This window comes from Leopardus geoffroyi, chromosome A2 (genome assembly GCF_018350155.1).
Source record: "Leopardus geoffroyi isolate Oge1 chromosome A2, O.geoffroyi_Oge1_pat1.0, whole genome shotgun sequence".
Classification (NCBI taxonomy): Eukaryota; Metazoa; Chordata; class Mammalia; order Carnivora; family Felidae; genus Leopardus; species Leopardus geoffroyi.
In genome coordinates this window covers 150,966,007-150,991,841 of record NC_059331.1, presented here as the reverse complement: position 1 = coordinate 150,991,841, position 25,835 = coordinate 150,966,007, and the positions used below count along the sequence as shown (strand labels likewise).

The 25,835-nt window shown below is 41.4% G+C and overlaps 1 protein-coding gene across 33 annotated transcripts in view; it reads right to left on the bottom strand.

Moving 5' to 3' along the window:
• Positions 1-25,835, bottom strand: part of CALD1 (caldesmon 1) — a 188,017-nt gene that overhangs the window by 7,340 nt on the left and 154,842 nt on the right. For 20 of the 33 annotated variants that reach the window (XM_045495697.1, XM_045495701.1, XM_045495708.1 and 17 more), the window contains 7 exons: positions 21,629-21,771; positions 14,450-14,714; positions 11,784-11,924; positions 6,429-6,472; positions 6,243-6,324; positions 3,721-3,858; positions 3,117-3,212 (listed from right to left, as the gene is read on the bottom strand). In XM_045495697.1, the coding sequence (XP_045351653.1) occupies positions 3,117-3,212; positions 3,721-3,858; positions 6,243-6,324; positions 6,429-6,472; positions 11,784-11,924; positions 14,450-14,714; positions 21,629-21,771 (909 nt within the window). Of the gene's footprint in view, positions 1-3,116; positions 3,213-3,720; positions 3,859-5,045; positions 5,501-6,242; positions 6,325-6,428; positions 6,473-11,783; positions 11,925-14,449; positions 14,715-21,628; positions 21,772-25,835 lie in introns of those variants that run through there. The other 13 variants (XM_045495728.1, XM_045495703.1, XM_045495704.1 and 10 more) reach the window with 3 other exon arrangements.

The following is a 25,835-nucleotide window of genomic DNA, read 5'->3' as shown; positions in this document are numbered from 1 at the left end:
ATTGATTTGATGAGCTATTTTGAACACTTTTAATTTTTAGCATACATGAATATTATTACATAGCCAGTGGTGTTTCCCTTTGGGGAATTCTTGAGCAAGACACTAATCCTTGGATTACTTCCTTCCTTCTTGAGGTTTCCCTGGGTGAGGACTGCTTTGGTGAAAGAATTTCCCTCCGATTTTTCCTTACTGTCCACATGCCACACATCTGTCAAAACAAAGCCAGGCGGTCCCCTCCACCCATGAATACTGGGGAACATAAACAAGGGGCTGAAGAGAAACCACTTCTGATCTCAAATCAGAAGGCCCCTTCGAAGGTCTCCTATTTGCTGTTGTCTTAGGTAATCTTCTGACATCCTGGGTTCAGGGTCAGGCTGACCAGACTCCCAAGGGTGTCAAACTCAGATGCCTGCCATGAAGGGCCAGGCTGGAAATACAAATGCCTGCAGAGGCCTGGTGCAGAACAACGACAACAACAACGACGACGACGACGACGACGATAACAACAACAACAACAACAACAGAGAATCGACAAATTCAAGATTGCCTGCCTCTACACCTGAAACGTGTTCAAATTACAATTTTAAAAAGGGGAATGAAACACGACGGCCCCAAACTACACAGATCTTAGCTGCAGGCCACCAGTATGAGACCACCTGGACAAGGCCTGGATCAGATCCTTGCTTGATCTGTCTTTCTAAGCTGCTTTCCTGGACTTAACCTTTTCCTGACAAGTTTTATGCATCTGCTGGATCCTTTCAGCACTTTCCGCATTTCAGAAATTTCATCTCTCCTGGATCCATAGTGTCGCTGACTTACTTTCCTGCCTTGCTGGGCTCCAAGTCATGTCGTTCCCCAGAGACTGCCTTGTTGCTTATTCAGATTTTGGCATAGCACTGTGTCTACTACGTTAGGGATGTGCACAAAGCTTAAATTGCTTATCAAGCATACTCAAACTGGCTTTTATTTATAACATCACTTACATGTGTTTTCTTCCTATGTGACCTTCATTCAGGAAGCCACACTAGTCTACAAAATCCAATGGGACATAGGAAAAAAGCGGTCACCACGAGCTATACTAATTGCCACATTCTTCTTTCCTTTTCCTCTCCATCCTCTAGGAGATGGTCTAGCAAATTGCTTACTAAATCGTAGGTAAGGCAGGCAATGATTTTGTAATTTCCCTGTAATACCTTTTGGTCCTGCCAGAAAATGGGCTTTTTTGGTGGAAACCTTGACACAGTTATTATATCTGTTGTAATAATAACTAAGTTAAATCTCTTAACCCTCCCATTAGGATGACACAGATGATGATAGATTTATCAGTTAAGGTACTGCTAAAAGAGTATGGGTCAAGTCCTGGGCTGAATACAGGAGTATAATAGGATATAGAAATGAAATAGATTGCAAATACTGTAAATGTGAAAAAGTGACCATCTCCTCTAGCAACGTGCCATACTCATCATACTCTTTATCCTTGCTTGTGAGATCTTCAGTGGGTCCATGAACTTTCTGAATTTGTATCAAATGCAGGTTTGTGGGGACAGGGTCCTTAGATCTCATTAGGTTTTCAAAGAGATCCCCAATTCAGAAAGGCTAATAATCACTAGTCTGGAACTTATATAACTTATATAAATTATATAAATTACCATTTAAAAAAGGAATTTCTACTTTTTTTTTTTTTTTTTTTTAGTGTTTATTTATTTTTGAGAGACAGAGAGACAAGAACAGGAGTGGGGGGAGGGGAGCAGAGAGAGAGGAAGACACAGAATCCTAAGTAGGCTCCAGGCTCTGAGCTGTCACCACAGAGCCTGACATGGGGTTCCAACCCACGAACCATGAGATCATGACCTGACCCGAAGTTGGATGCTCAACCAACTGAGCCACCCAGACGCCCCCAAAAAGCAATTTCTACTCTTTATGTCACCTTGGGTGCTGGGGAAATTTGAGACACTTAAGAGAACATACCTCTTGGGTATGATCTCTCACTTAAACTGTCTCCAATAATAGGCCCCCTTTCCTGTATCTACTGGGAAGGCGGAAGAGATGTTTTTTCCAATATATAAAGACTTTCCAATTGTAACTTGGGTTTACATTAAGTTTTATACCTCCTGTGAGTCCTAATGCAAAAAATCTTGGGCTGAATACTAATTAGATGACTATAGGGAGTTGCATCCATGAAAGACATGGAAATATTTCTATTTTTTCTTTTTTAAGTTGGAAAAGTGATAAACTTTACTGACTTTGGAGACTAAACGTGGAGCCAATGGATGAAATCAAATGGTCAACAGTGCAGAGACCATGATTTAGAATGCTTTTCTTCTACCTCTGGCTTAGAGTGGTTGTGACAAGGCAGTCTCTGCTCCCTTGGGCACCAACAAAGGCATAAAAGCAATCTAACAGAGAAAACCCACTAATATTTGGTAGGGAGCTTAGTAAGGTTTTTGATTATAATGATAAATGGAAAGCAATTATCAGACATTCAATGACAAATTTAAAAGAACATTTTTATAGTAAGATAGCCACGCTTAATAAGAAAATGTTAGATTTCCAAAAATAACATTCATAACCAGTTTTTATAGTTTCCAGTTCTACTGTTTTTTTTTCTTTCTAATGGCTTTCCTTTGGAGGTGTTGACAATAAAATTACAGCAATTATTTCAACAACTACCCAATTACTATATTTTTGTGTTAAGTTACAGAAATTAGGCAAATTAGAAAATATGGGTTCAAAATAGCCAACATACACATTCTTTTGGGAATAAGTCTAGGAGGGCTCTCCACAGAGAAGTGGCCAAGATAATTTGACATTTTCACTTCCAAATTCCTAGCTGTGATTTATAGAATGGAAGCTAAACAAACAGACCAGTTAAGAATGTAAATGTGAACTGCCTCCAGCTCGGGCTTAACTGCTCTTCTCAGGGTGCAGAGGCGATTATGGCTCCATTTTACCCTCTGGGTAATTAGGGTGGACCATCCTCTGTAAATCTGAGCCCCACCTTTTTGCTAGTGAACTGGAGCACTGTCTTTCCCAGGCAAATAGGCCCACGGCCTGTTTTCTTTTGCTGCTAAAAACTAAGAGATCAAAAAACTTCAGAAAAACCCAAAGCTGCTTACCGAAGGTTTGGGAGCGGGTGACTTATTTCCATCTGGGGTTTTAGTTAGCCATTCATTGATGCGGCTGGAAACCCCCACCTTCAAGCCAGCAGTCTCCTACAAAGTTAATAATCCAACATGACAGAGAGAGAGGGAGAGAGAAAAAAAAAAACTTTACTTGGAAAAAAAAACCCTTAAAAGTAACCTCAAAAGACTATGAAGTGTTACTTCACATAACCATCACATAACACAGATCAATGATTGATCTTTAGATTTAGTATTTTGAGTAAAAGAAACCTTAAACTTGCTATTTAAAGACTATGTTATCTGGTTTTCTTTCCTCCGCACCTCACCCCCCTCCCTATTTCCAGGGGCTGAGGATTAATTTCAAGCTCTTCATTTAGAATACTGTGGCCAGAGAGCATAGTACAGAGTGTAGCCTCATGAACACATTGCCTCTGAAAGAATTATATCGTCTTCACTGCTTTTATTATTAACTAGTGTGATTCCTTAAAAAAAAAGAGAGAGAAAGAGAGAGAGACAGACAGAAACAAACAAAAACAAACAAGGGAAAAAGGAAAAAAATCCAACTTCCAAAATTAAAAGACCAAAATCCTATACTTACCTTGTTTGGTGTGCCTGATACAGTGGGGGATGAAAACACATTCCCTTTCTCCCACATGCTCTTGATATTGCGTACACCCTCAGCAGGAACAGGGAGATCTGAGGCTGCTGGCTTCATAGGTTTTGCGGTTTTTGTTCCCTGAAACGTGTGAACTATTTTTAGGGTTGGTGCTGATAAGTCTGTTCTCATAAAATTACAGCGAGCTTGTCTTCCTCAACGTTAACATTGAAAAAATTCACTGTGATATTTAAAAATAACACCTCCCCCCCCAAAATTCTGTTGTTAATTCTGTTACAATAATTCTGTCGTAAAACTACATTCTGATGACATATAGACCTCAAATAAACCATAATATATACATCAGAGGATCTTTAAAAAATGAAATTATGCTTGGGGCACCTGGGTGGCTCAGTTGGTTAAGCATCCGACTCTTGATTTCGGCTCAGGTCACGATCTCATGGCTCGTGGGTTCAAGCCCCAAGTTGGGCTCTGTGCTGACAATGTGAAGCCTGCTTGGGATTCTCTCCCCCTCCCGCCTGCCCCTCCCCTGCTTGTTCTCTCTCTTCTTCTCTCTCAAAAAGAAATAAATAAACTTAAAAAAAAAAAAAAGAAACTATGCCTTTTACTGGGACACCACTAGTTGTGAAGGGGATATTTCACTTCATTTCTTCAACAGATTCTTTTTAAGTGCTTTATGTGAGCAGGGCACTGTGCTAGGCTCTGGGGATATTGTGCCACTCAAGACAGTCTGCGCTGTAAGCTACAGTGGACTTAACACTTTAATAGGGGAGAGTGACGGTAACTAGTTACACAAGTATTTATTTCACATTGTGAAACGTGGTATGCGAAGGAATGTGGTGCCATAAAGCATGCCCAGAGAGCATGTGTTAGGGGAATAATACTTAGTTTAGGGAACCAAAGAAGGCTGCTCTGAAGAAGTGACATTAAAATGGAGATCTGACACAAGGCTTGGAAGTGGCTAGGTGAGAAGAAGGAGCAAATGCCATTCCATGTAGAGGGAATGACATACACAAAGGGCTGAAGATAGGGCATGTTAAAAAACTAAAAACTTGGGGGGCGCCTGGGTGGCGCAGTCGGTTAAGCGTCCGACTTCAGCCAGGTCACGATCTCACGGTCCGTGAGTTCGAGCCCCGCGTCGGGCTCTGGGCTGATGGCTCGGAGCCTGGAGCCTGCTTCCGATTCTGTGTCTCCCTCTCTCTCTGCCCCTCTCCCGTTCATGCTCTGTCTCTCTCTGTCCCAAAAATAAATAAACGTTGAAAAAAAAATTTTTTTTAAAAAAACTAAAAACTTGAGAGACCTCTGTGTGGAGAACATACTGAAAGGAGGAGAAAACAGATGAAGAAAATGAAAGGTGTGCATTCAAGATACATTTCCAGCCGTAGTGATGGGCATACCCAGAATCGTGCAGTTTCTCTGGTGGTCCTGCTTTGTGGCCTGTGGCTTGTGTGGGTGGTTGGCCACACACGGATGGTAGCAAGGTGGTACCATCAGTGGCCTGCACATAAAAGTATCTCCCCGGACTGTGTAAACTCTGAGGCCCCAGTCCTGGCTTCCTTAATCCTATTAGAGCTATGATCAATTCAGCCACAGAAAATAACAATCTGCAATTTGTCTTATATTTCACTGGACATTCAATCTTGTGAAAAATCACCTCTTGAGTGTTAGGACTTGATTATTCATTTGACAAATCATCCAGACCTCTCTCTTTCTTATTCCCTCTTATCATTTGTTTGTGAACAATTTTACAGGGATCTCCACTCTGCAGTACAAAGGACAGGAGAAAAATCAAACCAAACTGATCCAATTACTTTATAGGTTGTGATACACATCTGAAGGGTAAAACCATTGACTAAAACTACAAAAAGAGAGAAGACACATCTTGATCACTGGCACTATACCAAGTGCTTTGGTACTTGGAAATATACTTTATTTCCAAATAGTGTAGAACCCTCTTTGGGGGCGGGGTGTGGAAAAAAGTTGAAACAGAAAGAAGCATAAAACTATGGTCTTAAGAGCACAAAACAATCATTTTTAAATTGATGATGATGAAACTTGGTCTGGCTATCACCTTTATATTAATTTATAGTACTACTTTTATTTGATAATAAAAGTTTTGATAGATTAAAAAAAAAAAGATGAACCCAAGTTGTAACTGTTGAAATTACATATGGGAACACATTTTGTAAGTAACTAAGGATCTTGAAGATATACTTATGAACATACAAGTAATATAGTTCAATACCAATAAGCCCATTCATTAAAAGAGGAACAGCTTCACTAAAGAATACTCTGGCTGAAAGTAGAAAACAACAATTTATTTACGATTTATCTCTATTACTGTTCTTCTGTATAGCTAGTTCAAAGTACAATAGAGCACCACTAATACTCTAACATAGTAATGTGGTTATTGGCTGTGATTACCGTCCTAAGCTTCTACGGTCATCTATCAGCAGAATCTATTTCTGTCTGCCCATGACCGTGGCACTGAGACAGTCTCTCACCTCAATTGCGCTGGTATACTGCTCCAGTCTGCTGTCAATCTTAGACACAACTGCTGCTTGGTGAGTCGATTTGACACCACTGCTAAGTGAATAAACACACACACACATGCATAAAAATACGAGAGAGAATCTTTCCTTACATATAGAACAGCTGATGATTCTCATTGAACAATCAATCACATTTACCTTTTCTGCACAGACTTATTCAAAAATTCTGCTCGCTCTTCTATCTAGGAATTGAAAAACAAACAAACAAACAAACCCTAGTTAATATTTGCAGCTTATAAACGATGTTTCTCGGCCCATGCCACTGGGCGAGTAAAAGCTTCAGAGGGTGTGCAGGGGGTAATAGGATTCTGAGCCCAGCAACTCTGCTCCATGGTAAAGTACATAGGAGGTATTTGAGGTGAGATTTGGAGGGGACAAACATAGGACTGGGCAGGTGATAGAGAAAGTGTGGAGAAATACAAAGTTCTGGAGGTAAATTAAAGACCAGACAGAAATGGAATAACAAAGCCTCTGAAACAATGTAAATTAGTGGCAAAGTAATTACGTTTCAAGACAAAAACTTTTTTTTTCTTTCAAAAGCACTTGCTGTTACCCTTTAGGATGTATTTATAAGTACAGATATACCATGTTATTTGATGAGCAAAATTCTCCCACCATGTTTTAACACATATTACGTGTGTAATAGGATCGAATAAGAAAGGTAACTAGGAACTCCGAACTATTCACTTACTGCTTAGCCTGGTTTCTTAACTTGACAGCTGTCCAGCCTACTGCTGAGCCTAATTTGTCTTGAATATAGAAGATGGGGAAGGGGCTGGATTGAGGCTGGGGCACAGTTCCTCAGGGCTGAGGCCTCTCATGAAACCCTGTTAGCCCAAGTGGGAATTATGGAAATAAGCCTGGAAAAACTGATGAAATGGTAAGTTCGGTGGTCTTTAACAAATTCCTTTTTCTCTTTAAAGCTAGGAAATTCCTTTTTGCTAAAACTAAAGCCACTAAGTCAAACATTTTGGTTTACTGAAACTATATCATCAAATCAGATGTTCTATGTAAGTCAGCAATTATCTGTTGACTCCTTAATGATACCCAACTCCAGGGTAGCAATATCCTCTGTCATTTACCACCTATCAAAGTCAGCACATGGTAAAACCTTTGTACATGACTGCCTATGCCAAAGCACACATGTGCTGAAGGAGTCCATTTTCTGTCCTGTTCAGGACAGCCAAGGAATCTGCTAGACTTCAGTTACCCTAGACTGGTGTGGTTGAGTGTGCCTTATAGTCTTCTGAGATGTTAGTGGCTCTTTCTGGCCTGGACTGTCCTGGGACTTATGGACTATTAATAAACACCCTTAGGCTTTTTGGAAAACATGCTTCACTTCTAATATCAGTTGAATAACATTTTTATAGAGGTTAGTGGGGGGGGGGGAGTCTCATCATTTCCAATGATTTCTTATAATGATAAAAGCAAACTCATTAAAAATAAAACTTGTTGCAAAAAAAGTGCTATCAGTAGCCCTGAGTTTGTGGGATGCGAAGTGTCTTAAATCTTATTTTCCTGATTTTAATATAAACTTAGAAGTGCACCCCTGGAAAAAAAGTTCCCAGTTGAATAGGCGAAATACATTGAAACCATGCAATACACTGGCACTTTTAATATTATCCATCCATCCATCCACCCATCCATCCATCCACCCATCCATCCATCTATCCATCCATCCATCCATCTAACCATCTTTTAACCCTACCAGCCTGTCAGCTAAGTAACTAAGCAATAAATTATATACTGAGTACCCACTGGATAAAACTGAACACTCGACAATGTATGAGACAGTATCCCTTTCTTTAAGGAGAACACAGTCAGTAGCGAAGACTAACAGAACATATGAATGAAATACTGAACATTCAAGTGATAGGTACCAAGTAAAGATAAGAAGAAAATGCTGGGGCCATAGGAGAAGTGAGTTTCTGGGGTTGGTGGAGAAGATATGCAGTAGGTTTGATTCGAAGCTGAGATTTTTAGTTTACAGTTGACACAGTTTTATCAGTGAGTTTATAGAAGTGAGGGTGCGTGAGGTACAGGGGATAGGACATTTGTTGCGGAGCAAACCCATGCACAAAGATTTGGGGAACACACACAGAGGAGGGGGGATGGAGGAATGAAACACATAGTGAAGGCCGGAGGCATGAGTAAGGGGAAGCAGAGGTGAGACTTGCTCTTTGTAGCACTTCTAGCATCCTTCCGACTCCGGGATGAGCTTTTGACCTTGGCTATCCCATTAATTCAAATTACAGAGATTCTCGGAAGCCAACATCTCCTTTTGTATCTACGGTATTTAATATAGCTTGACTTCATTATCGCATTTTGTCAGGGCTAACCATGCACTTATGGGTACATTCCTATTGGAAAATTCCTTAACTTGGTTAATCTAGACAATGTAACAATGTGTACTGGATTTACACTGCACAAATTTCTGTAGTTTAACGACAGGAATTGGTTCTTCTGAAGACCGAGAGGTGGCGGTGTTGTCCTGATGAAACTCGGGAGAAAAAGCATGCTATTCATTTTCTAAAATTGGCTCTCTCCTTCCTCTACACCCCTTTCACCACCAAAATATGGAAACAACAACAATAAAAACCCAATTTTATATTTAATTTACTTAAAATTTGTTCTGTGCATGGATTATGTAAGAAAAATAATTCACTGCTAACAAAATTTAACTGTGCGAAACCAGGTTCAGTTTCCCAGACAAAGGAATAGAAGGAGTCATGAGAACTTAACAAAATACATGAGTTGATAATATTTTGAGGTCAGATAGCAAATGTTTTCCCTTGCATTGGCATGCTACAATGTTAACTTACAACCACTTACAAAAGTCGCAGGGCCAAGAGTAGCAACAATGGTAGGAATTCAATGGTAGCATATGAAATTGAGCTCTAAAACCAGAGCCACAGCAAATTCTTCAAGGCACATACTATGGAGAAAAGCAATAGATTGTCTGTTCCTGAAAGCGTGTCTCTGTTATATAGAAATTTAAAAATGTTTTGTTTCTTTTTAACATAAATACTTTGATTGCTCACACATGCTTCTCCAGAGGAGGGGGCAGATGAATGGCCTCCTGGGAGACTATGAAATGGGAAGCCAGGAGTCAGGTTGAGGAAAAGACCAGAGAAATTAAGTAAGTTGAAGAATTTAGTTGAGAGGAGATATTTGAAGAAGGAGGATGGACTGTAGTTTCTCCTGCAAATAGGAAGAATAGAAATTAGAAGTATAGATGTTCCTCTACTTTCTTCATGTTACCAAGATTGTTCAAGGAAAGTTTAGCTTGGGTGAGATTTCAAGGAAGATAGAAGGATCTTTTTTTTTTTTTTTTTTTTTTAAATTTTTTTTTTCAACGTTTATTTATTTTTGGGACAGAGAGAGACACAGCATGAACGGGGGAGGGGCAGAGAGAGAGAGAGACACAGAATTGGAAGCAGGCTCCAGGCTCTGAGCCATCAGCCCAGAGCCCGACGCGGGGCTCGAACTCACGGACCGCGAGATCGTGACCTGGCTGAAGTCGGACGCTTAACCGACTGCGCCACCCAGGCGCCCCAGAAGGATCTTTGATTATTGATGAAGCAGGAACACAAGGACCCAGACTTGGAACACAACAAACTCTGGTCATTGCATGGAGATAGCCTGAACTGAGTGGATTTTGTGTGTGTGTGTGTGTGTGTGTGTGTGTGTGTGTGTGTGTTTTGTTTTGCCTTTATGTTCTTTCGTCTATAGTGGGGATCTGCAAACTACGGCCCATGTGCCCATGGGTCTTATGCAGGCCATGGTTTTCACATGGCACTCAAGCTAAGAATGAGTTTTATATTGTTAAATGGTTTTAAAATCCAAAAGAAGAATATTTTATGACATAGGAAAATTTTATGGCATCCAAATTTCTTTTTATTTATTTATTTTTGAGAGAGAGAGAGAGAGAGAGAGAGAGAGAGCAAGCAGAGGAGGGGCAGAGAGAGAGGGAGACAGAATCCCAAGCAGGCTCCAGGCTGTCAACGCAGAGCTCAAACTCACAAACGGTGAGATCATGACCTGAGCCGAAATCAAGAGTCAGACACTTAACCCATTGAGCCACCCAGGCACCCCTGAAATCCAAATCTCAGTGTGCATGAATAAAACTCCTCTACTCCACAAAGCTTCCCTCTACTGACTTTGCTCAGTTCTAAGATCTCACTGTGCCGGTAGTCTGCATTTAGTTACCCGGTAATCCTTGGATTCCCCAGAGCAGTCGACTGTGTTAATGCCACAGGGGCAGCGACCTTGCTTTGTACTTCTCTCCCTCCTAGTACCTAGCATGCATCGGGTACATTATAAATAGCAACTATTAAACAATAAAATCCCCCAGTGGCTTAGTTTGGATTCCCCCCTGAAGCAGATCCTGAGAACAGAGGGTTTGAGTACACGGAGTTCATTAGGGAAGTGGCAGGGTATGACTGGGGCCCAGATGATCAAAAAGACTCGGTGAAGTTCCTTAGGGATCAAACATGCTGATTTTCCTGCGAAACAGGTAATAGGTATAAAATGTAAGTAACTGGCTTTTGGACATTTTAATGGGCCACATGAGGTGACCTCACACACACAATTATAGACACACACATGCACATACTTAACCAGCTGGAGGCTGGCTATGAGTCTCTCCTGGTTTTGCCCATCGTCAATGCTTTGTAGCCTTGCTACGTTGATGGAAAATGAAGGTGAAGCGAAAGCGTTAAAAGTTCCAATCTCTGAAGATTCATTCATTCATTTTTTCATTCGACAAATGACTATCTTCACTGTGCCAGGTGCTCGGTACATGTTAACTCTCAAAACAAAAGACATATATTTGAAAATAATGGCAGATTGAGTGTAAGTAATAGATAGCACTTTCTGGTTTCTGTTCTCTTTGCTCTGCATGTCAACCCTTCCACCATGTCCTTGACTGGGCTCCCTTCTGCTTGTTCTCTTTTCTCCCACTTCCGGCAAGTGGGAGCTGTGCTCCTTGAAGGCAGCGATGGGACCAGACTCATCCTGGCAAAGGACCCTATCCAAGGCACACTTCATTTCCTCCTGTGACAACGGCTTTCAAATTTGACCAGTACCCCTTCCAGCTGCCCTATTTTTAACAATGACAAATTAAAAATGAAAAGCAGCCTTTATAATACGGTTGCCCACTTGGTGAACTTTAAATGTTTCCATTTTCAATTGCTCACAGCAATGAGGCCTCCGGAGGGCACAGGTCAGTGAAGTCTACAGATAATCGCTGAATGTCACTTTAACACACACCAAAGCATGTAAGAAACAACAGACACCAATTTCTCCACCTCACTTCTCTCCTTCCCTCACGTTGCCAACAATGGTAAGCTGTGAAAAGGCTGAAAGAAGGAGCAGAAAGGTCAGTGAAGCAGAGGCTCCACATGATGAAGAGCCAAGTAAGGAGCTGAGGTCAGGTTTCCATCACATTATGACAGAGGTATGATGAGAAATCTTTCTGGGAGAAAAAAATACCTTGAGAGATGAACCTTTGGGGGTGAAACATTTGAATGGCTTCTTGTCATCTGATAAGCTGTCTTCTGGCATCTTCTGACGTTTCTCAGCAGCTTCTGCCCTCCGCTTTTCAATCTCTTCCCTTAGCCTCCTCTTCTCTTCCTGAGACAGGAGAACAAATAACACAGACATCGATATCAGCTTCCAGCCAGAAGGAAAGAGGGCTGTAGGGGAAGGAGCACTGGTGCCGCAGGGGAAAGAGTGGGCTTCTGGACTGCATGCCACCCCCTCCTCCAGGGTGGTCGCCAGAGATGAAGCCTGAGCCCGTGAGTCCACCTGCCTGACACTCTGGCGCGGCCACTTCCCAACTGTGTGACCTTGGCCGCGTTACTCATCTGTTCAATGCCTCAGTTTTTCATCTGTAAGATGGGGATAATGACAGCTTTAGCAAGGGCTAAATGAGAAAGCCCATGTAAAATTCCTAGGATCACTGTGAAGCTGGTCCTTATCATTATCATCCTGTCGGGACATTTACACTGACCTTCTCTTTCTGTATATATTAAAGATAAATATATGTCCCTTCCACCTCCTTCTGAGGAGAGTTGTGAAGACGGACAAGACAGCTGGTGGGCAAAGTTTATGTTAAATCTAGAGTATTATGTTCAAACTGTATAAGAGATAATTTTATGGTTGTCTCCACCTCCACGGAGTAGATTATTGTAGATGGTTTGACAAGCCTGAAATACATAGACACTGCACCAAAGCAGTCACAGATGTTCACCCTATGTATCCTACTAGCCCCTCTGTGCCTTAATTCCTGGTCTGCAATACTCTCCCCTGTCTCCTCTCTCAGGCAAAACATTCAGAGCTCCGATTCAGTTGCACATCCTCTATGAACGGTTTACTGAGAGATGTGTGTAGTTTTTTGTAGTTTTTAAACTGTAGGTTCCCAAGCAGAGATTGGATGTTCGTCTGTCAGAGGATGTGGCAGAAGGATCGTCTGTGTTATGGGCTGAATGTTTGAGGTTCCCCCCTCCTCCACTGCCATTCATACATTAACGTCCTAACCCCCAGAGTGACGGTTTAGGAGGTGGGGCCTTTGGGAGGTGTTTAGATCCTGAGAATGAAGTCTTCATGAATGGCACTAAGAGAGGCCCCAGAGAGCTCTCTTCCCCTTTCTGCCAAATGAGGACACAGTGGGAAGACCATGGTCTATGAAATGGTAAGACACAGAATTGTTGACGCCTTGATCTTGAACTCCCCAACCTCCAGAACTGTGAGAAATAAATCTATGTTGTTCGTAGGCCACACAATCTGTGATTGTGGTTCCACTGACTAAGACACTGTTTGGCAGGAGGTTAGACCAAATAATCTTCTAGGTTCAAACCAATTCTAAGAGCAAGTGTTTCCCTTCTGCCTTCGTTGACACTCTGCTCCCCTAAATAACAAATAATGACAATGTTAACAATAATTATAACTAGCAGGCACCACGAACACAATTATCTGTTTGATCATGGCATCAATCCTGTAACTGGACATTATTTCCCAGATAAGGCAAAGAAGTTTTAGCACAGTCCAGGAACTCTGCCAAGGTCCCAGCTTGCAAGTGGCAGAAAATACAAGCCCAGGTATGCTTGATTCTAAAGAGCTATCATCCCAATTACTTCCCAACCAAAGGCAACTGACCCATTGAGAGCTGGAGTTGGAAGAGACCTTGGAATAATTTATCCAGACTTTCCACACAGGTTAGGGAATTTTTGCAAAGGATCCATGTCAGAAAGCCATCTGTTGTCTTTGTGCATAGTTGGATCGACAGAAGGTCACTATCTTCTAAGATTTGAGGGCAAAGCTCTAAGCTCATTTGGAGAATCGAGGTCTCAATCCTGATTCTACCATTTATTAGTCAAGTAACACATAAGTCACTCAAATAATTTGATTCCCTTTTGTTTATCCATAAAACGGGAATAATGATGTACCTCAGGATGAAAGGAAAGAATGCACCTTGTAAAGCTGTAGTTGGTTAAGCACTTTTTCAGTTTTCAAAATTTGCCTTCTGTAACTTTATCTGTTGTTTTCAGTTCTGTCTTAAGAGACGGAACATATTCATCTGTTCATAATTACCGGGCTCCTGCTCTATGCCTGGCACTGTGTTGGGTCCTGGATTTACAGTAATGAACAAAGCAGATACTGTCCCTGCTTCTGACCACTTCGTCTCCTTGTTCTTCCATTAAAAAAAAAAAAAAAAGCAAAGCTACTTAAAAAAATCTTCTCTATAAAAACCCTGCCAATATCAGAAAACAACTATCATGTGACTCTCAGATCTTATAACGAATCTGCAGACCTTTTCATCCTCCTCTGCTTGCTGTTCTTTATTGAGAGACAGTAGAGGGGAATGGGTTAAGGTAAATGGGACCATGGGAAAACGACAAAACTGCTCTGTGCCTCGGTTTCCTCGTCTGAAAAATGGGGTAATAAGACTACTCACGTCAGAAAGTTCTTACAATTGGATAAAGACTACTATGTGTAAAGGGTTTAGAATTGTGCCTAATGCACGGTGAGTTTATTATTCTTAAAATGTATTTGTAAGAGTCCATGCAGCAGCACTGCACCAGCGAAAACATTATTCCCCGGGCTACAAGGGTCGCCAGACGCGGACTGCGGGCTTGGGTAAGCTGCGCCCTCCTTACCTCCTCTCGGACTTTTCTCTCTGCTTCCTCCTGCTTCCGCCTCTGCTCTTCCTCCTCTAGGACCTTTCTTCGCTCTTCCCGCTTTTTCTTCAGCTCCTCCAGCTCCAGGGCTGCCTCCTGCTGTTTCTGTTTGAGCTTCTCGAACTCCTCGCTCTCGGTTTCCCCGCGGCGGCGGCGAAGCTCCTCCAGGCGCTTGCCGGCTTCCACCTGCGAAGTGCCTTCGGCCTCCTTGGCCTCGCTCACCTTCGCTCCTGCTCCCGGGCGGCTGTCCGGAAACGCAACGGAGTTTGATAAATGTCAGTTGGGCAGCCTCCCGGGAGGGATGTCGTCTGCAGGCTTTGCACCCCAGACCAAAAGAAATCTCCACTGCCGGTCGTTGGTAGTCGTTGCACAGTGGATGTTCACACCCGCCCCAAGGGTAGGTTGGGGTCCGCCTGAAGTCTCAAGGTCTGAATCTGATCCCTTTCTACCACTTACCCTTGGTGTCCTGTTGTACAAAGGGGCAAACAGACGCTGATGGTGGGAAAATGGCAAATGGAAAATGGGCAAAACAACGCAACCACTACGGAAAACAGTAGGGAGGTTCCTTAAAAACTTAACAGTAAAACTACCATATAGTCCAACAGTCCCATTGAGTATATACCCAAAAGATCTTGAAAAGATCTCGCATACCCTTGTTCATAGCGGTATTATTCACAACAGCCAAGAGGGGGAGCAACCCACATGTCCATCAACAAATGAAAAAACAAACAGAAAGCGGTGCATACATACAGTGTACCATTATTCAGCCTTAAAAAGTAAGGGAATCCTGTCCTATGCGACAACATGGATGAACCTTAAGGATATTATACTACACGAAATAAACCAGTCCCCAAAAGACAAATGTTACATAATTCCACTTATGAGTTATCTAAAGTTGTCAATTCAGGGAACCAGAAAGTAGATTGGTGCTTATCAGTGGCTGTGGGGAGTTGTTTATGGATATAGAGTTTCAGGTCTGCAAGATGAGAAAATTCTGGAGATGTTTCACAACACTGTGAGTGTGCTTAACACTACTGACTGGTTAAGATGGTGGGGCGCCTGGGTGGCTCAGTCAGTTAATCGACTCTTGATTTCTGCTCAGGTCATGATGTCACAGTTTGTAAGTTCAAGCCGGGCATCGGGCTCTGTGCTGATGTGCGGGCCTGCTTGCTTGGGATTTTCTCTCTCTTCCTCTCTGCCCCGCCCCTACTTGCACACGCTCTCTCTCTCCCAATCTCTCAAAATAAACAAAAACATTTAAAAAATGGTTAAGACCGTAAATATTATGTTACGTGTTTTACCGCAGTTAAAAAATAATTTTTTTAATGATGCATGATACAACATGGAAAAAATGGGCAAATATCATTTGTTCTCTTTACCTCAGTGGGCTATTCTTTGAATCCCATGAAATTAACTATTAAATCAATGTTGATTTATGTATCATCATAAAAATTAGTTGTTACTAGGAAGGGAGGTATGTAACACAAAACATTGCTATTAGATTGAGTTCTAAAAGTCTAGGTGTGACCCTAGTAGTCCTCTGCCATAAGTAACTGGTTAATTTGGGTCTGTCTGGAATCCTGGATCTAGACTGGAGACAAGAAAAGATGGCTGGAACTAGGGGAGGCACTGAAATAAAGCTGCTTTATCATCTTTGTCTTGAACTCAACTCTAGCAGCTGATCTCTGGCAGATGGAATTCCCCTTTGCCTCTCGATTGAGAGCTAACTACAGGCTTGTAGGTCTATTCCGACACAGGTGCCTCCAAGAAACCTCTGAACAACTGCATTACCTATGGCGTCAGTTTGTGTGGTCTAACATGACATGACTATTCCTAATCAGGACTTAACATCACTAAATTAGTTCTGATATCGTGTCGTTAGGGTTGTTACTTATGCTGTGTAGACCCTTTTCATATTTATGATCTCATTTAATAGCCACAGTAACCAGGAAGTTGGCAGGTTAGGTTAATACCCCCACTTTACAAGTAAGGAAATGATACGTGAGGGCAGAAAAACAGTCTGCCCGATTTTCGGTAGCAAGTGGTAGGGCCATGACCAGATTCTAGTGTTTCTCTCCCAAGTATACTCTTTTTTCCACTGTACTATAATTATATCAGGTGTTAAATAGGGTTTGTTAGAAAATAAAAAATCAACTGAATTGAATGTGCTGGCCTCTACCTTTCACCTCCTACCCTGAAGACCAGAGGGTCTGTGAGGGATTTAAGTCTCTAGAATTTCTGCAGCCTAGGCCTAACTACCTTCCATGCTCGAGTGGAAGCAATGCTTCATCAGATGGCACAGCATATAAAACAACAAGAAAATGGGTACGTTTTTTGCGAGTTAGAAATAAAATTGAAAGTCAGTTGAAGTTTTCTTTTGGGATTAAGGAGAACCACAGAGATTTCATTGTAGAACTGGGAACATGTTAAGACTAGAGACGGGGCACCTGGGTGGCTCGGTCGGTTAAGCATCTGATTTAGGCTCAGGTCATGAACTTACGGTTTGTAGGTTCGAACCCCACATTGGATTCTCTGCTGTCAGCTCAGAGCCTGCTTCTGATCCTCTGTCCCCCTCTCTCTCTGTCCCTCCCCCACTTGCACTCTCTCTCTCCCTCTCTCTCTCTCTCTACATAAATAAATAAATAAACATTAAAAAAAGACCAGAGACAGAACACTATCCCAAGTGTCCTTGTGTTAAAATTGTACTACAGGGGGCGCCTGGGTGGCTCAGTTGGTCAAGCCTCTGACTTCAGCTCAGGTCATGATCTCACGGTTCTTGAGTTCGAGCCCTGCATTGGGCTCTCTGCTGTCAGGGAGGAACCTGCTTGGGATTCTCTCTCTCCCTCCCTCTCTCTCTCTCTCTCTGTCCCTCCCCCACTCCTACCTCTTTCTCAAAAATAAACATTAAAAACAATAAAATGCACGTCAGGACTGGTATTCCTAGTGTTTTCCCACAAATCATATAAAAAGGAGAGAGATCATTAGTCCCTACCGACTCTGAGATCCTTTGATAAATTTGCTATCTAATAGAGTTATGCCATTGATAATTGTCTCCAAAACATGTTGGTTGTGACAGAAGAACTGCATCAGAGAACCATGTTTCATGCAAAACTCACGTAAGCTGGATCCTCTGAGCACTTTATTTAGGAGAATTTAGTGCTGTGCTCAAAAGTGTGCCTAGTTACAGAGAGTCCTTACATAAGAGACAAGGACGTAGCTTGCCAGCTACTTAAGTACTCATTAACAGGCAGTGAGGTCATGCTTAACTAGCTCCGAACACAGGGAGCCCATCCCTAACACTTCGTCTAAGGAACAGATGAATTACCACCGTCTGATATAATTTATTCCATGTAGAGAAGGGCTCGGTGTTTCTAGCTATGGAGCAAGAAAAAGAATAAAGCAGAAAATGAGTTCAAGACTACATAATTGCCAATACTGATCTTATGTGTTTAACTCCTGTTTTTTGAACCCTGAGGTAGTTTTGAGTATACTCTGTCCTTTCCAAACTTTGCAAGCGGCAGGATGGAAAATCAATATTGTAGATTACAATCAGCATTAAAATTAATACACAACAAAACCAAAAACATCAAAGTGTATTGCATAGAGCAAGGGAAAGCACCATTTCTTGACATGCTCGTTTGGGTTTTAAGAATATACGTAGCTTTGTATTGGGTCATGATGTCCAATTTATTTCTGACTAAGAGTTTAGGTTAAAAAGTTTTAAAATACTGTTCTAGGTTCTTGAGAGTTAAAGATGTACTCTTTTATTTTGAACTCAAACAAAGGTTAGAGGGTCCCTTAAAACCTGATGTTGCTCTTCCAGGGTCTTATAAGTTCCTAGGTCTGTGACCTAGAGAGAAAATCTCCCCCCTGAGTTAATTCCAGGTCTTTCCATCTTCAGAAATGAGTTTGCTCTCTGCGTTCATCATATTAGTTAGTGCACAGGAGTTGGGACCTGCAGAACACAAGCCTCTAAAAACTTCTCCAGATTCCACTAGGTGTCGCTCAGTCTTCATTTTGGACAATCAAAATGCCTATCATTAGGGACTGGTTCCATAAATCGTGACACGTTGGTCCGGTGGAATACTCTAACATTATTAATTGTAAGCTCATATTCATTGGTACAGAAAAGGTAGCTACGATAAACTGTTAGTATATCGCAAGAATCAATGGAAAAACAGAGTTATATATACACACTACACATATTTGTCTATTTTGACTATATAGACATAGAAAATATTTGGAAAAAATGTTACTGGTGGTTGGTGCTTATTTTTGTACTTCTATTTTCTGAATGTTCCTAAGTTTTTTTTTTTAATGTTTTATTTATTTTTAAGACAGAGAGAGACAGAGCATGAGTGGGGGTGGGGCAGAGAGAGAGGGAGACATAGAATCTGAAGCAGGCTCCAGGCTCTGAGCTGTTAGCACAGAGGCTGACGCGGGGCTTGAACTCACGAACTGTGAGATCATGACCTGAGCCGAAGTCGGACGCTCAGCCAACTGAGCCACTTGGGTGCCCCTATTTTCTGAATGTTTTGTAACGAGGATCTTTTTTCCTATAATTAGACAAAACTTTAGTTACCACGTTAAAAATAGAAAACAAAACAAATGCTCATTTCGAACTTTCTAGAAAACCTTGGTGTAATCTGCTATTTCTATACATTGCTCATTGAATTGAGATTTTTTTTTGTTAATGTCATGTTTCAGAGAAAACAATCTAGTCAAGAAAACAGGAACATCAAAGGGGGCAGTAATTAAATCAAACATGAGCTATGTTCGAACCAGGAGCAAGAGTTTTGTCCATATCACCTCTACTTGGATGTACCAGCATGCCCTCAGCACTAGGGTGCCACTAACATGGAAATTTCTGCCAGAAGTTCTCTCCTCTCTCCTTGGTTCCTTTATATATATATAAAAAAAAATTTTTTTTAAATGTTTATTTATTTTTGAGAGAGAGAGAGAGAGAGACAGAGCACGAGCAGGGAAGGGCAGAGAGAGGGAGACACAGAATCCAAAGTAGGCTCCAGGCTCTGAGCTGTCAGCACAGAGCCCGACATGGGCTCAAACTCACAAACAGCGAGATCATGATCTGAGCTGAAGTCCGACGCTTAACCGACTGAGTCACCCAGGCGCCCTCTCCACGGTTCCATTAGATGTAGGTCTAGATGTACATCAAACCTTTCCCCATGAACATAGCTTGTTTTCAGTTAGGCTAGTGGGCACTCAGCTAATCTAAATAGAGGCTCCTACTTCCTTCCTTAGAAAGCTCCTCACTTCATAAGTAGATACAGCAAAATCAGACATCTAAGCTTCCACTGGCATCAACTTTGAACTGAAACTAAAACGAACCCATGTTGGCAGCTGAACAAAAAAGCATGATACGGTAGCACCTTGTTTCTGTCATTGTTTTCTGCCCAAAGATGGAACACTTAAGACCAGAGTCCCATTTAAGAATTCTCAACACTACACCTACTCTCCTGAATTCCTAGCTCTCTGGATTTCCACACAATGGGCGTGTTAATTATTAATCTGAGCTCTGACTAAAGCTGGTTGGCAAGTTTGCTAATTGTTAACGAAGCTTCTATCTGCTGACAGATTTTTAAAAAAACATTACTTTTCTTTAAAAAAATATACTCATGCCCACAAACCAGATTTTAAACTATCAAATAATAAGACAGTAATATTGTTAGACAATATTCATGAGATACTTTGCATGAACCTGACACTCTTCTATAGGGCTTTGAAATATTCAACTACTGGCGCTTCAGCAAGCTTTGGACTCAGCTTACTCGCCTGAGTCAACTTGATTCTAGATTTTCTATGAATTCTAAATAAACTCCTAATTTTCTACTGAAATCTACTTTCTTGCCAATCTCAAGTAACATCTATAGGTTCTACACATCCTAGTCCTACACAGTTTACTTAGGCTGTTTATGCACACATATTCTTCTGTAGGCTCTCCCTTGGATAAAGGTGACTACCTTTCTGCTCAAATTTGTATGTAGAAAAGTTATGTGGGGGCAGTTATATTCCCCCATTTTAGCCTGCTCAGAGGGGCAAAGCCCTACCAGCTCTGCTCGCTTCTGAATGCTACAAAGGCCTTGGTGTAAGGAATATGTCCAGCTTGTACACAATACTTGCTTGGGGACTTTCTTATTTGAATTGTTCAGAAGAACAGGGTCTACAGGTAAGACTGCTGCCAAAGAACAATCCCAGGGGAATCCGTGTTTCAGGCACCCAAGACTCTTCTAGAACATTGGGAACAGAAGCCAGTGACATTAATAGAGGTAGGAATTTGGCACAAGCGGTTGGAGGGGGTGTAGGTGTAGGAGTGGGGCACAGAATCATGTAGCCAAGGTGTCCATGGCAGATTTCTATAACATAAGTCCATCTACAAAACTGGCAGGGAGCTCTCAGTATTTGATGTATCTAGAAGTAAGGATTTACCTGCACATACCTGTCTGTCTGTCCTAAAACCAATTGTCCAGGTATTCAATATGATGGGGGGGGGGCGGGGAAGAAGGGGAAAGTGAAGTTATGCAAGAGGGTTTTCCAAAGCGTATTAAATGGAACATGAGTCCTGTGCCCTATGCCTCCCTCTTTGAGATTCCCAATACAAATTAACATCAAACGCTCTCAGAGTCCTGCGGTAAAGAGATCTGATTAATTTAGTTTAACCTAACATTTCCCAAGTATTTCGCCAAAGGACAATCTCAGTTTTAAGCAACATTTATTTAAAATCTTTCAAAAAAAAAAAAAAGCATTCTTGAAAATGGTACTGACAAGGGTCTCTTATGAAACTGGCTGGGCCATAGAAAGAACCAATGACATTAGCCCCAGTCATAATGTTTTCTAATAAGCTGAGCTTATATAGCATATTAAGTGAGGGAACAGAAACATGGATACTAAGCATGATCTGTCCTGCTAAATAATGGGAAAAGCAGATTAAACCTTGTGTGAGCAATGACTACTGGTCTTCTGTTAGTGATTGATAGCCTGACCTGCTGACTGAGTATCTCTAAGACAATGGCCAATGACTTCACAACAGAAATATGTTGTCTGTTTAGCACGTTTCTGTCTGGAGGCACAGGATAGGGAGACTACTATTTTTTCTTCACATGTGAACACAGTCATTGTTAAGTAGTCTCTGTTTCTTACCTGAAAGTGTTCTCGGTGTGTTTCAGTTTGTGGGTCATGAATTCTCCATTCTGTGACTTCACTTCTGTAAATCCCTTCTTTCCATCCAAGAAACTCTTCACTTCTTTGGGCTCTTTGTCCTTTTTAATCTTCTCATCTTTGATCTAACCAACAGTACATATCAGGAAGAAACACAGTGATAAAAACCATATTAGTTTGGGTGGGTATCACCAAATAAGACCCAGAATTACTAGGAAGCCAGAAAACTCAGAAGTAAAATAAACCACTGGAGAATGATGTGGTACAGCTAGGGTCAGAGGAAATTCTTAGAGTGTGAGCTATGGTCCTCCAGCCTCTGCGCAAAGACCTTGACCACAATTTAAGGAAGTCAAGATCATCCCTGATTTCACTAGGGTTTTGTTTTCAAGAGCAGTGGAGGTGTTGCTGTTTGGAAACAATTATGTTCTGGGAATGCTGTGTAAGAGTAGTTGTTCGTAGTTCTCATTGAAAAGGGTGGTCATTAGTGTGGCATTGATGGGAGAACGTCTAGGTTGGCTGAACTGGTTTTTTCTTGGATGAAGAGTGTGCCTTTGAAAAAGACACAAATGTGTTGAAGAAGAAAAAAGAAGAAACCTACCAAGTCAGCCAGATCTGCCAAGCCAATGTTAGCAGATTGCTGGGGAAGCTCACCCTTGTAATAAAATGAGTAGAGTCCTGAGGATAGAAGACAAATTACCCTACCTTTAGTGGGATGGCTCAGAGACCCATGGGCCATGTCTGTAGTCATCTAAACCACTACAGTTCAAATGGAATAGGAAAACCTTCAGGGTTTACCTTGACTGCCATTGCAGGTAATAGTTTAGTCTCCAGAAGTGGTTTTGTGATTGTTGGAGAGACAGAGGAAGGCGTTACATGGACAGCAGGTGTTCACTTTAATTTTTTGTGAGTTTGGTGTTATAAGTTCCTCCTGGTAAATGAGACACATTACTTCAAAGTAAAATGAATTTACATAGCTTGCTGAGAGCTTAGATTACTTGTATCAGCTCATCCATTCTTAAAGGATGAGTGTGAAAACAGGGGAGGTTCATTATTGCTGTTTTCAAGACAACCAATGACAAAACACTAACGTTCTAGAGCAAGCAACAGAGGAAGGATAGGCATAAGAACTTAGGCCTTCAGGTGCTGTCCAGAATGTCCTCCTGATCACTCACCTCTTTCCAGCTATTCCTCAGATACTCTCTGAACACTTATTTCTAAAGTACATGTTTTACTAAGCATAGCACTTTTTTTTTTTTTCTGTTTACTGATGAGCCTTGCGTAGTCCTTTGCCTGACTGCCTTCTTTGGATGTTATATGATTAAATTACCACAGATAGACTATTCACTGCCATGTTGCCCTAATTAGTTAAGACTTAAATCTTTCTCCAAGGGGGATATACCTAGGCTATCCCTTGGACATGCTGAAAAAGAAGGCTGTTGTTCTGCCACTCTCTCTGAGAGCTCTGTCCGGAAGTCAGGAAATGAGTTTTGTTCCAGTGCTATCAACAGACTAGCTAAAATTAAGTCACCTAATTTTCTCTGGGATGTTGGCTCCATATACATAAGAGAGGTTGGATCAGAGGATTCCTTCCTGATCCTTCACCCTCTCATTTCCCTCTTGGCTCCTGATTTGTTGTGAGAGGCTACAGAGAAGAGAGGGAAGCTCTGATCTGTCCTGCAGCTTGACTGCAGCTCTCTGGTGGCTGTTCTCACCCAATAAGAAATCAATGTCATTGACAGGCAGGAATAGGCAATGCCTATTCTCATCTTGAGCTACCATTGCTGGATATTGCCCTAGATACCAGGGACTGAAGTTTGTATCCTGGTTAAGAAGTATCTGGGGATACAAATTTGGGAGCTAAAGGGTGTCCCATTTCAGGGGACCCACGAAACACACTCTGAGTCAAATCTCGTGGTTTGTGGAGCACTGTGCAAGGCAAAATGCCCTTTAACTCATTTCTCTTATTTTGGAATCAAGAGATAGTTCCATTCTCCCCAAATGCATTACCTGATTTGTTGACCAAAAACGTGTATAAAATAGGTTTGTAAAACAATACATATCTAAGAGAAGAAAAATACCTCCCGCTGCCTCTTTTGCAAGCTCTGCCTTTATTGGCAAAGGTTATAGGGGGTGGTGTGCTTATAGTCTCTTTGGAAGACTTTCTTAGGAAAATTCCCAGTGAAATAATGATTTGGGATTGCAAATTATTTTCTCTTTCTGGGAAATAAATAAATAAACAAACAAACAAATAAATAAGTAAATTCATTCCATAGTGCCTTTAAATTTAAGGAGCATAGTGGATTGGATTCAATTGCAGATTCAACCTAAACTCATGAGATTCTGAGGGAAAAGCATTTGATCTTCTAGGTCAGAAGGTAACTGTGAAGAAAATCTGGGGATGGGTTCATAGGTAGCTGAGTACTCTGAAGAGTTAATCTGCTTCACATTCAGACAATATTAGCATATGAAAGGCTCTGGTCAAATGTGACATTTGGATGAAATTCTGGATATTGGGGATATCCAAAGGGATAACACACAGGTGTAGGTGGGTGGAGGTGAGAATTCAACTGACATGCCCTCGTGCCAGAGAGACACTCAAAACGTCAAGTGATCAAGGCAAGAAAACTGAGCTGTCAGCCTCTGTAGAATGGTGCTTTGCATTATTTGATTTCAGAAGACTGACAAGAATTCATCCAAGTTATAGTATTTCAAATCAGGTCCAGCACATTTTTGTTAGACTCAGAAGCCTCAATTCCTGTTTTGGGTCCAATGTCTGTCACATGGATGTCTTTGCTACTGAGGGTTTGGTTTGTGAACGACATACACAGACCTTACCAGTAAGCTTGGACTCCATCCCAGACCTACCGAGTCAGATTCTGCATTTCATAAGATTCCAGGGATTTGTATGCACACCTATGTTTGGGGAACTTTGGTGTATGACAGGAATATCGGTTTCAATATCATATGAACAACTCTGCTGTAAGCTGGTTTTCTGTTAGAGGCCAGGAAAAGAAAAAAAAAAAAAAAAAAAAAAAAGGAAAAAAAAGAAAAGAGCTCCGGGGTAAAGAACTAAAAAGAGGCATTTTATAGTTGGAGAGGAGAAAAAGAAAGCTAAGTGAACGTTTCAAGGCTGGTGATGTTCTGTGATCCATCACCACAAACAACTAAAACTGTAGGGCTGCAGGGGTAGAAAGACAGTTTTTTCTAAGGTACTGGAGTGACTTCTGGAAATGTTTTCTCTAAGAAGTCTCATGTGATATTTGTGTTTACCCACATAGCTCTCCTTGAAAGGACATTTTTTTATTTTTTATTTTTTTAACAAAAAGAAAAAAAAAGGAGGAGGGTGTTTGAAATGGCTAAATCATGTAAAATAGAATTCAAAGTTGTTTACATAAAGTAACCACGCAACTAGTCATTCAACCAGTGATTTACGTGTGCATTGTTAAAGCAGGAATGCCAGATTTTTTTTTTTTTTTTTTTAGCCTGGGTTGAGTGGCTAATCTGGCCTTGTGTAAAAAAAGAGGCCAAAAGTTTTGGGACTCGAGAATGGGGTGTAGGACCAACTGAGAAAGGGGCAGGTCTGAGATGGTTATACCGCCGACATTATTGGACTGGGGTTTTCTCTGGACAGAGGCAGAGGGATGATTTGGGTGGCCACTCATGAATCCTTTCTTGCTCACAGGCACAACATACAGACATAGAATGTTCTGGTGATTAAAAACAAATCACATCTTAGTAAAGCGAATTAAATTTTAAATACAGAATCCACACAGCGCTCTTTCAGCTGAATTCTGACTTTATGCCCTCTTCCTTCTGTGAAGATATTCCCCACAAAACGCCAGCTCGCCAGAGGAGCCCACGTGGCCCATTTCTGTTTTAAGTTTCAAGTAACTTTCACTTTTTTTGTTTTTAGATGCATCTGTAGGTGTTGTTCTGCCAGAAAATGAGAACAGCTCTTCCCACCATATTCAACCATTTCCTTAGCTGCCTCACTGGAGCCAAATTCAGCTTCCTAGTTCTTAGCATTTCTGCTTCCACCTTCCTTTGGATGGGCGGGTTCGTGCATTCAGTTTTTACTCCCAAGCCACCACAAGTTCTATGAGAAACAGGAAGGTACACACATCTTAACCCAAATAAATAGAACATGATCTAGGGGCTCTTATATTTTCTGTGAGTCTTATGAAAAAAA